We start from the raw sequence: 12928 nt of genomic DNA, 5'->3' as shown, positions 1-12928 counted from the left end.
GGGAGGAATTGTGAAAACAAAAACCTTCTTCAAGGAAATAGATTTGAACGGTTATATTGATATTCATAGCTGTCACTATAGCCCCTGGCTGAGGAACATCCCGAAGGGACAAATGAAAAGGATCCACCGCAATTGTACAGATCTTAAAACATATAGGGAACAGATCATACTAGATAGATTTGTTGAAAAGGGTTATGAAAGAGAGGAATTAATTAGTTGCAGTAGGAACATTGAAGAAGGAGGAATCCTAAAAAGAAAAGGAGGAAAAAAGGATAAAAAAGGACTTCCGTTTCACATTCCTTACACAATACAACACGCAGGCCGGTATCATTAGAAACGCTATTCGAAAAAATTGGGCGGTGCTAAAAAATGATCCAATAATAGGTAAAGAAATCCCTGACCACCCGGATATTATTTTAAAAAAAGCCCTCAACCTTGGAAATCATCTGGTGCATAGCGCTATTCACACTGAAAATGCTAGAAAAGCAGGAGATAAATTCTCCTGGTGCGGGTTTTGTCTCCCATGTAGAAATAGGGACAAAAGTGAAAGACAGTGTAGAGTGACTACTGTCCATTCTATGAAAAGGGATAAGGATTTTAAGATCAAGGGGAATATTACATGTGAAAATGCAGGAGTAGTCTACATGCAGGAGTGTCCGTGCGGCCTCCAGAATGTGGGCCGCACCATGCGAAAATTGAAGACACGTATACAAGAACATAATAATAGGAACATCAAAAAAGGTCTAGAGACACATGGAGTATCACTACACTTTAAAAAAGTCCATAAAAAAAACCTGAAGGGACTTACCTTTATGGGGATTGAATTGATGAAAGTGAATTGGCGGGGGGGAGATGTTGTGGCTATGATTGACCGTAAGGAGGTGAAGTGGATTTATGATCTTGACACGATCCAGCCTTGTGGATTAAATGTGGAATTTGATTTGAAACCTTGTCTGACTGGCTAGTAAAATGTGTCCCTACACTGGAAAATAGAATATACTACTCAGCATACCTGATCGGGGGATTGGAACTATGATTGGTTGGTGCAAAACCATATGACCGACTACGTGTCGGATCACTTGGTGGAATGTATTTATGAATGGGTCTATGGTAGTAGAAGGTAACGAGCAGTAACCATGAGCATATGATTATGTATTAGCTTTAGAAGAAGGATGTGTGATTCTATCTTTAAAGTATGAGTATTCCCCGATTTTTGTAGTAAAAATAAGGGCTTAAAATATATCGACCTATCTAAATCATTACTAGTGGATAAATAGTCATGTGATATGTTGCGTGGTGGAGTGACTTTATGAATGGAACCATACTAGTTGTAGATAAGGATTGAAATACATTTAGTGAGAATTTGTAACATTACAACTTAATCCTTTTGGACTTGTTTGATTGTTTGTAATAATTTTAAAAAGAGAATGTATGTTTTTTAATGTGAATCTGAGCAGCATTTAGACGGAGTGCAACTAAGGAGGAGTTTGGGGTGGATACTTAAACACAAGTGTGGATGATTGAGATCTATGCCCCTGACGAAGCTTGAGGCGAAACCCGGGTCGGGCATGCAAAAGGCTGCTGTGTTTTATCTTTGAATTTTCTATACTTTTATGGAATTTTGTGAGTATAATAAATGTTTTTATATACATTGGAGACGGTGCTTCACTATTAGAGCAAACTCCTTATAGGATCACCATCGAGAAGGAGGACTTTGATGTGCTCGTCTCTATAGCGCCTGTTTGAGGTGCCTACATACTACTGTGCGCCTGCGAGTATAATATCAGGTGTGCATATAACTAACAACAGCAGTACTTCACTATCAGTGTGATTTTTGGCATCCCATAGGAATTATTGGAGGAGGAAAGATTCCTGTGGAGACTAATATTTTACCCATACGCGTAGGAGTGGATAACTCTAACTTGGAGTGGCTACCTTGAAAATCGCGCGGTCTATTAAAACACATTGAACTGAGTGTGAATTGTACCCACATCACCTTCAGACCTGCTGCGGCTAATCATCCAGGCAACCTATCAGAAGATTTTGTTTTTATATATTACTCACAATCTTAGTTCCCTATCAGTATGTTTTTGGAGTGTGGGAGGAAACCGGAGTACCCAGAGGAAAACCAAGCAAACATGGGGAAAACATACAAACTCCATGCAGATGTTGTCCCTGGTCAGAGGACAAGGCATCAGTGCCAACCGCTGCACCACCATGGTGCCCACACGCGCAGCAGCTCCTGTCCTGGCCACCTCGTATCTGTGATGCAGGGTGGCCGCAACCCCTGGATAAGAGCAGAGTATAATACGATTGAAAAATGAATGAAGTCTGCAAAGGAGACAATAACACAGTAGAAGCATATTAACACATAGAGTACACCCATAAACTGCTTCTGACAGGGTTCTCTATTATTTTTGATCATTCTTCAGGTGACAGTGGTTACAGATGCAGTTCCAGTGGACAACGCTACAGGAAACACAGTCATACCCGCACACGTGGCGGTTAGTAGAGGTCCAGTTGGAGGTTTTATGTTTCTTATCCAGGCAGCCATTCCTCTTCTTGCAGCCCATATACATCTAGACGGAGCTCATGGCATATGGTTGGTCTTACATTTCTGTTGAGGCAGTTGTTGGCGGGTCATGACAGGCTTCTTCTTTTGCGGTTCAGCTGTAAATGGAACATCACTTCCTACTACAGATCCACTTCCAACTCGCAGTGCTAATGCCTCCATCAAGGATGGACCTGGGTATTAGGATTGTGGATGTTCACAAGAGAGGAATTAGAGGACTTCGCTGGACACCAGTTCTCCCAGAGGTGGCAACAATCAGGTCAGGGTTGTGGCCTAGGTATTTTACTAATTTCCACTGGTGGGAACAACTTGGGAAGCATTAAATTGGAGGAGCTTATTTCATTGATAAAACAAGACTTCTCTTGCTTCCGGGAGTTTCTATACCGAATTGTGTTTGTGTAGTCCCGTGAAAATTTTGGAAAGGGGCTCGCAATCCAGCAACTATAGAAATATCCAGGTGTCTACTGATTGTTCGTGTTTCCATACATGTTCGATCTTTGGGAAGTGTAGTAGTATGCCATAGTGAGTTAGAAAGTGATAATGGTGAGTTGTTGTTCCGGGATGAGGTACACCTGAACCCGACTGCTTTAGATATATTTTTGTCCAGGTTACAGGCCTGTTTTTTGTTATGTGGGGCTGGTCAGAGATTAGCATACGTTTATATTGCTTCCAACATGGGGGGGGGGGGGTGGATTCCATGACCTCAGGTGACATAGTAGAGGTTCTATATGCTGGCTGCCCCAGCAATTTCAGCATTTGGGCTAGGTAAAGAGTTATCAAGGCTCAATAGAAAAGTCAGGCATGGAATGTTGATACTAAATGGTTCATGTTAGATGGTGTTAGTCAGTAAAGGTACCTTTACACGAGGCGATTATCATGTGTATCGTTAAATCGAGCGAAACTGCAAGATTATCGAGCAGTGTAAAAGCAATGAACAATAGAGCAACAACTGACGATCAGTAGATTTCTCGTTGATTCGATAGTTTGTGTTGGCACAAAAACCATCATTGGACGTTAACGATTCATACATGTAAACAGGAATCATTCACTGCATGCATGATTACAGACGATTACAGGTGTGTTTAAGCTTGCCACTCAAGTTATCGCTTTGTTTAAATACAATTGTCTGCTTTACAAACTATAGAATATGCAATCGAAATTACGATTTTGTGAATGATAATCAGCGCATTTAAGGGTCATTCTTGAAGCGTTCACTACTACACCAAGAAACAACTCGCTGTCGCTCAATCGTACCAATCATCTACTGTACTCGTGTAAAGGTATGTTTAAGCTGTGGCCAACCGCACTTAACCCAGGTCAACTGTGTGGTGTTTTATTTGGTATGTGATAGGATTATACTCTGAGATTTGGTAATCTTGGATATATTTAGTCATTGGAGGTACCTGCAGTCATGTAATGCATGGACACAGCATAAATATATTTAGGTTACTGCACACATCTTCCCAGTGTCATACTGTACATGGCAGGAGAAGTGACCAGTGGCGGATTATAATAAGGGCGTTCGGGTCATTAGCCCCGGCATCTCTGGGGGGCCCCCAACACCTACCCAAACGCCCACATACTGCAGCGGGGCACGGGAGCAAATAGTTCCCTGCCCCGCCGCCGATCACCTCCATAGGCTTCAGGCCTAGTAGGTCTGAGGCCCATGCGGTAGTGAAATCCCAGCGCAGGTGTGCGTGATGACGTCATTGCCTGCCTGTGCCGGGAGGGACGCAGGACAATGAAGAATGCGCGTCTGCCTCACCATGCCGGACACAGGTAAGTATTAGCTTTTAATTGTTGTTGTTTTTTTTTTTTTCTGTGTGCGCCAACTTTTGGGGGGCAGAGGAGGACATGGGGCAGTGTGGTAGGAAATCAGTTCGGTGGGGGCAGATTATTAAATGGGGGCAAATCACTATATATGGGGCAGTGTGGTTGCAGATTATTACTTGGGGGCAAATTACTTTGTGGGGGGCAGTGTGGAGGCAAATCACTTCAGGGGGTGCAGTGTGGTGGCAAATTACTTCATGGGAGTGCAGTGTTGGGGAAATTACTGTATGGGGCAGTGTGGGGGAAATTACAGTATGGGGCAGTGTGGGGGAAATTACAGTATGGGGGCAGTGTGGGGGAAATTACAGTATGGGGGCAGTGTGGGGGAAATTACAGTATGGGGGCAGTGTGGGGGAAATTACAGTATGGGGGCAGTGTGGGGAAAATTACAGTATGGGGGCAGTGTGGGGGAAATTACAGTATGGGGCAGTGTGGGGGAAATTACAGTGTGGGGCAGTGTGGGGGAAATTACAGTATGGGGGCAGTGTGGGGGAAATTACTGTATGGGGGCAGTGTGGGGGAAATTACTGTATGGGGGCAGTGTGGGGGAAATTACTGTATGGGGGCAGTGTGGGGGAAATTACTGTATGGGGCAGTGTGGGGGAAATTACTGTATGGGGGCAGTGTGGGGGAAATTACTATATGGGGCGGTGTGGGGAAATTACTATATGGGGCGGTATGGGGGAAATTACTACATTGGGCAGTGTGGGGGAAATTACCATATGGGGGCTGTGTGGGGGAAATTACTATTAGGGGATATTATTTTTGTAGACTCTATACAGGCATTATTTCCTGGAGCACAATATAGGATGTTATTATTACTGGGGGCACTCTAGGGGACATTAGAACTGCTGTAGCCAGGGACCTTTGGGATAATTTATCAAACTGGTGTAAAGTAGAACTGGTTAAGTAGCCCATAGCAACCAATCAGATTCCACCTTTCATTTTTGACAGCTTCTTTGGAAAATGAAAGGTGGAATCTAATTGGTTTCTGTGGGCAACTAAGCCAGTTCTACACCAGTTTGATAAATGACACCAATTATGAGAAATCTAACGTGTCTGTGTAACAAACTCTGCAGAGCTGAAAGAATTTGTCATGGCGTTCTGGGTCAAATGGAGGAGAAAGGGAAAGAGAAGGTCTACATGACAGGAGATGTCACTGGAAGTAAGAAGTATGTGGTGCTGTATTCTCCTACATGTAGAGCGGGCTAAGATTTTAATTTGTAGATGTCACCTGCACTCCTATGTAACAGCCCAGATAACAGTGCTAACTTTCTGTGTGCAGATAATGTAGTACATGTTCCCTGCAGTCCTATGTAAGACCCCACATAACACAATAATTCACTGTGTTATGTGGGGTGTTACATAGGACTGCAAGTAACACCTATGACATCTGTACTCAGAGAGTTATGAGATGGTGGGGGTCAGACTCCTGGCACCCCCGCCAATCAGCTGTTTGAGGAGACGCCGCAGCCTCTTTGCTCCTTACCAAGCACAGCTCTGTCCATTTGATAGCACTGCGCTTGGTATTGCAGCTCAGCCCCAATCACTCAGATGGGATTGAGCTGCACCTAGACCACATGAACGATGAATATGATGTCATATGGCCTAGGAAGAGACTGACGCGCACAAAGCACCGCAGCCTCTTCATACAGAAAAAAATTAAACTAAAATGGAGGCAGGGGCTCATGTGGGGTAGACCGCCCCGGGCCTTACATGCACTTAATCCGCCTGTAAGTGACCATAAAAATATCTTGAAGGGTACTCAATTATGTTGCCTGATTTTGCAATGCATGACAGTAGGGAACTTTGTTTCCTTCTCCACGCCATCCCTTATTACTAACAGCTCCTTTGGAGAGGAGTCCTGCACATTTTCTGGCCACTTAATAGCAAACGGAATGGAATCAACCAAGAATGGACTTCCTTTATCCAGGGGCCTCATAACAGCAGCGTTGGCTGCCTTGCAACCTAGTAAGAGATTTCCACCACTAGTACTAGTGACGTTTTGCTAACATAGAAACATCATTATGAATAGACTTCATAAGAGGCAACGTATGGTAGATAAGAAAAACAGAAATCATTGTGATACATGGAATAGGTGGAAAGGAAGGAAATCAAAGGGTAAAAACATTGAGAGATTAGGGTTGTATATAGAAATAAAAGAAAACTTTAGGGGATGCCGTTTTGGACTGGAACTTTTAGGGCTAGGTGAAGAGTTATCAAGGCTCAATGGAGAAGTCAGGCATGGAATGTTGATACTAAATGGTTCATGTTATATGGCGTTAGTCAGTAAAGGTACCTTTACACAAGGCGATTATCGTGTATCGTTTAATAATAATGCATGCGCAGTGTCCTTCCCTGTGCTGGCATCGCGAGATTACGGCACTCTAGCTTTCTGATGTCGGGGAGCAAGGAGGAGATTCTGAGGATGCGGGGCGGTGCTGGGCTCCTTCACGCTGGACTCATCTCAGGGACAGGACTCTTCTCAGGTTAATTTACATATGTATCAAATCGGTTTTTCGACACAATAAAAGCACACAGAGCTATGGGGACTGGATATTGCGGATGTGCTAGCGGCCATCTAGCAACCCATGTCCTCAGCTCTATACCCAAAATCCTGGTGACAGGTTCCCTTTAAGGCACAGTCAGTGCAAAAACTAAAAGAATAAAATAAAACAAAATATTACTACCCTGGCACCCACATCCATTGTCTATGGAAAGGAGTCCAGTTTGATTACTGAAAATCAATTGGCATACCTTACCAGTGCATGAATTATTAATACGAGGTGTCAATAATGGTGCAGGAAATATAAGAATGTCATCTGTGGGCCATAAGAGCTAGTGACGGGCAGTGTTCCCTCTAAGCTGTGCGCTCTAGAAAGTAGAGGGTTAAAACAGCATACTAATATACCATGTTTTGCGGTCCTCATATTGCGGATTAGCAAAACACGGATGCTGCTCGTGTGCATTCCCATTTACGGAACGGGCCACCCATAATAGAAATGCCTATTTTTGTCCGCAAAACGGAACGGAGCAAAGGATGCAAACAGCATATTTTGCGGCCCCATTGAAGTGTATGGGTCCGCATCCGAGCCGCAAAAAATGCAGCACGGACGCGCATTGGTGTGAATGAGGCCTATAGAGGATTTACCAGCTGCAGAGTTTGAGTTTTTAACTCTTTCAATTCCAGAGAATGCAGCTTTGAGGGGAAAGTGGTGACTGGGATAAACAACATAAGCAGTAATGTGAATAGAGAGATATGTGAATCACTGAGAGGAGGACAGTGAATGCCGTACTGCAAACTATAAAATCCCCACAGATAGAAACTATATTTCAGACTGGGGTAAGGATCTGACAACCACATGGACGCCTCATGAAATCAAACTGATTTATAGGAAATCTCATGGCATCTCACGATGTATCCGACTACAAGAAAACTCTTTTAAGGTTATCTCTAGATGGTATCGTAGCCCGGTTAGGGTTAAACAAATGGGATGCCTGGACCTAGACACATGCTGGAAGTGCAACTCTGCACAAGGCACATACTTCCAGATGTGGTGGTCATGCCCTGTATTAACTCCCTTCTGGTCAGAGGTATTGAACCTGACCAAACAAATAAGTTCTTTGACCTCAGACCCCACCTCAGTCTCCATCCTCCTCAACATTAGACTTGAAGGAATCCCCCCTGAGAAAATGATCCTTTTCCAACACCTCATGGTCGCTGCGAAATCTCTTATCCCACAACAGTGGAACCAACAGAAAGCCCCTAACATAGCTCAATGATGGAAGAACTATCAGCGTGGGAACTACGCTCTCACGCTAAATTTCAAAAGATCTGGCATGACTGGATTGCGTTCCGGTCAACTCCTCAGGTATTACAACAGATCGCTTCATTGTCACAAACTACTTCGGACTGATTCTAAAACACAAAATCCGAACCCTGCCCCCCTTCCATCTCTACTCCCCTCTCTCCCCTTCTCTCCTCCTATCCCACCCCCCCCCATTTATAACTTTCATAAAACTCCTATTAAGGAATTATATTCTTTATTTAATATTTACATGCAAGATACCTCTATAGTAGAATGATATGCATCTACCTGTACATTGTGATTGTCCAACTTATATCACAGTCTTTCTCTGATTCTGTATCTTGTGTCACAATTGTTCAATTGATTTTCCGTATTTGTTATGGACTTTATTATAAAATCAATAAAAAGAGAATTGAAAAGAAAAGAAAAAAGAGAGGAGGACAGTGAAGGCACCACTAAGCTGCCCAGCAGACACATCTGTCAGTCTATGTCATTGGGGAGAGGGCTTAGGCTGCATTCACACGTTCGTGGTGTGTTGCGGACCCGCAAATTGCGGGTCCGCAACACACCCGCCCGGCACCCCCATAGAAATGCCTATTCTTGTCCGCAAGCTGCGGACAAGAATAGGACATGCTCTATCTTTTTGCGGAGTTGCGGACCCAAAGATCGGGGCCGCGCACAGCAAATGCGGATGCGGACAGCACACTGTGTGCTGTCCGCATCCATTCCGTCCCCATAGAGAATGAATGGGTCCGCACCCGTTCCGCAAAATTGCGGAATGGATGCGGACCCATTTTGCGGACGTGTGAATGAAGCCTTAGGGAGGGTGCGGAATCCCCTTAACACCACCTGCACACGTTGCGGAATATGTGCGGTTTTTCCATACGGATTCCAGTGCAGAAAAACCGTGGCATAATACAGTACCAGCAAAGTGTATGAGATTACTCCAATCTCATGTACACCTTGCAGATTTTTTCTTTGTAGAAATTAACCTGCATTGCGGATTTCACCTTTTTCCAATGAAGGTTGAGATCTGCACCAAAACCGTATCAAATCTGCACCAAAAATCGTCGTTAGAAATTGCGGATTTTGGTGCGGATATGGTGTAGAAATGCACATAAATCCGCACAGAAATTCATGAGGATCTTATGTGCGTTCACCCGCTTCGTGTGCAGGCGGCCTGTAGAGACCAGTCCTGTGTGGAAGTACTCCATGGTATGCTTCATGGGAAGCAAATATGCAAAGAGGTATCTCCCAAGAAAGAGAACCGCCAACATCAACTATTGAAATTGGCATCCCTATAAGTCAAGATCCAACGTTCCAACAAGCCTTGGGAACTGACAAGGGAATCTAGCCAGACCGGATGTTCATACATAGACAGCTATTTGGGGTGCATGCCCTCATCAATACGGAGTAGGACTCTGGCTGGCTCAGTGCAATTCCTTGAAAGCAAAGGAGACCAGCCCTGTATGGAGACATACTGTAAGTATTCCATGGTATGGAGACTTATTGCCAATAATAACCCACTGCCACAGTATGTGGAAGTGGGTTACTTTCTGTGGGAACAAATGATCGGGCAAGTCTTTCTTTCCCCAGATATCTGCCACTGGGGGACAATCAGGGAGCCCACACACATTAGTTCATCAGCTATAGTGACAGGTTCTCTTTAGAGGGAATGTGCCACCTATGAATAATTTTTATGCCACTTAAACCAGATGGTGACACATATCCTGTTTTCTAAACTGTAGAGGTAGTTAAGCCTTCATGGTCACCTACTGTGAATGGTGGATCCTGTGTTATCTATATACAGGTGATATTTGCCATTGTAATCCTGCCTTTGATGATAATGAGATGACTGCTGAAAAGCAATCTGTATAGGCCAGGTGGTGGCACTAATTAGGCTTAGTGGCTAGTGTTAAAACTGTATGATTTGGGATTTTTTTTTAACATAGAGACACTGAAAATGAAAAATAACATCACAAAAAAACCATAAGAACTTGAATTAAACAATAGGTCATTTTCTGATGACCCATTCCCTTGCAACAACATGATTTTGAGGAAGATAAATGAAATTGAATGCAGAAAATTTGCTCAGATGCAATTAAGATGCACTTACTGTTGAATCCGTGGTACTGCATGGCTGGTACTTTACATCTGGGTCGTACATGATTTAGAAGCTGTATCCTTCCTTTGTAATGTTCTTACAATTTGCAATGTAATGTACTTTGCAATTTAGCTAGAGAGACAAACAAACAAAAAGTTAATGACCAAACAGCAAAAATATGAACAATTTACATGTTTACAGCATTTAAACTGGAATTTCAAGAAACGTGATACAAATAAAAGCAGACAGCATTGTCTGGAATCCAATACTGTTTATCTAATTAAAGATCCATAGGTCATGAAGAAAAAGCTTGAATCCATGATCTCCATGACCTGCAGTCAAGTGCAGTCTCTGTAACAATACATGAACCCTACAGCTCATCTTAGGAGGGAATTGGTATTTGGGCAAATCAGGGTGTGCACACAAGGGAATCTTGTAGAACTGAGTCAAAGTGTGTCTGAGTAGGGGAAAAAAAATCACCATTTTAGGAGCCTATTTAACGTATGTCCAGGGAGCTTTCCTGCTACATATAGCAAATGGCACAATAAAGCCTCATTCACACGTCCGTATCCGTGAAAAGGTGGTCAGTGATGCCTCCCTGAAGATGTCCGTGATGGATCCATGTTGGGTCAATGTGTCTGCTTTTTGCCATATGTAACGCGCCAGAGTGGCATTACCACTTCTGCACCTCGCTACTATCTCCTATGGTTAACCTAATGTCATCACATGTATTTATCTCCAGGTCTTACATAATGTGCATTTCCTATTTTGCAACTGTTATGTTTAAGTGTAATGTGCCTGGTTCACCAGTAGGTGGCAGCAAACACAGCAGAGCTATCTCCCAGAGAATGGAACTTTTCCTTCCATTCTAGCACCCCTTCAGTGGTGTGGTGGGCGTATCCCACTTGCTGCAGGGAGGGAGGAGTGTTAGTCTAGCTTACCCCCTGCTAGGGGAGAGTTGTAGTTTACCCCCCGATAGGGGAAGGCAGCAGGTGCACGTCCCTGTTGGACGAGCCCTGTCTGGACCAGCTGGAGTACCTTCAGCTCAGCTGGACATGGAGGCAGAAGCCTGAAGCCTCAGAGACCAGGAGTAAAGTGTTCCCTGGACAGAGCTTGATACAGACCAGATTACAAAGTGAAGTACAGCATAGAGAAGAAGCTGAGTTCTATAGTCAGCCTGTCAGTACAGCAGAGTCAGAGAGCAACTGATGTAGCAAAGAGGAGTTTGCCTGCCACCGTTAATGCCAAAGCCTGCTGGAAACCAAGATAAAGCCTGTAAATCGTTTTGGATAAACGTTTATTGAGAGTAAAGCTGTTATTAAACTTCATCACAAGGTCTGTACTCAATTTTTTTTTATCATCCCCTTCATCAACAACCCCCTTTTTATTGCTTCGGAGCCAATCCCTAGGGTCCAGCGTATCCAGGTAGGAACACTGTGACACGTGCACCATTATTAAGGGACATTTAGGCATTCCTACACCTGGGTACCATCCACAGTATCACTAAAAAGGGGCCCTGAGCCCTTGTTGCTTCACTGCAACTGGCGTCACGAAAAACAATTACTCTTTTCCCACTTAAAGGGCCCTGGACGGAGGCGCCTGCCACACATCCATGTGTCAGCCGTGTTTCACCGACACTGCACAGCTGAAAAATAAATTTCAAAGCATCTCTTCCTAATGATCCATGACACACTGATGGCATCTGTGTTCCATCCGTGGTTTTCATGGACCCATAAACTAATGGGCATGATGTATCCGTGAGCATGGACAAAGTAGAGCATGATTTTGTGGTAAAAACACGGACCCGCGGATCGTGGCATAAAACTGATGTGTGAATACACACATTAAAATGAATGTATACATGTTGTGTCCGTGGATAAGTCCGTGGAGAAGCTCTTGTGCAAACTATAAAACGTGCAGCAATGTTTTTTTTGGACAGCAGTGGCTTCCTCTGTGGTATCCTCCCATGAAATCCATTCTTGTTTAGTGTTTTACTTATCGTAGATTCGCTAACAGGGATGTTAACATATGCCAGAGACTTTTGTAAGTCTTTAGCTGACACTCTAGGATTCTTCTTCACCTCATTGAGCAGTCTACGCTGTGCTCTTGCATTCATCTTTACAGGACAGCCACTCCTAGGGAGAGTAGCAGCAGTGCTGAACTTTCTCCATTTATAGACAATTTGTCTTACCGTGGACTGATGAACAGCAAGGCTTTTGGAGATAATTTTATAACCCTTTCAAGCTTTATGCAAGTCAACAATTCTTAATCGTAGGTCTTCCGAGAGCTCTTTTGTGCGAGGCATCATTCACATCAGGCAATGCTTCTTGTGAAAAGCAAACCCAGAACTGGTGTGTGTTTTTTATAGGGCAGGGGAGCTGTAACCAACACCTCCAATCTCATCTCATTGATTGGACTCCAGTTGGCTGACACCTCACTCCAATTAACTCTTGGAAATGTCATTAGTCTAGGGGTTCACATACTTTTCCCACCTGCACTGGGAATGTTTACATGGTGTGTTCAATAAAAACATGGTAACATTTAATTCTTTGTGTGTTATTAGTTTAAGCAGACTGTGATTGTCTATTGTTGTGACTTAGATGAAGATCAGAT

General features: G+C 43.7%; 1 protein-coding gene across 1 annotated transcript in view; it reads right to left on the bottom strand.

Annotated features, from left to right (window-relative positions):
- The window catches only part of ABCG2 (ATP binding cassette subfamily G member 2 (Junior blood group)), a 120202-nt gene extending 109755 nt beyond the window's left edge, over positions 1-10447 (bottom strand). Inside the window, exon 1 of the mRNA XM_040418096.1 lies at positions 10328-10447. Coding sequence (XP_040274030.1) covers positions 10328-10378 — 51 coding nt within the window. The 5' untranslated portion in view covers positions 10379-10447. The remainder of the gene's footprint in view (positions 1-10327) is intronic.
- Between the last annotated feature and the right edge of the window lie 2481 nt (positions 10448-12928).

This window comes from Bufo bufo, chromosome 2 (assembly GCF_905171765.1).
Source record: "Bufo bufo chromosome 2, aBufBuf1.1, whole genome shotgun sequence".
In the NCBI taxonomy this organism is placed as follows: Eukaryota; Metazoa; Chordata; class Amphibia; order Anura; family Bufonidae; genus Bufo; species Bufo bufo.
Note: the sequence above shows the minus strand (reverse complement) of the source record. Positions and strands in the feature narration are given on the sequence as shown.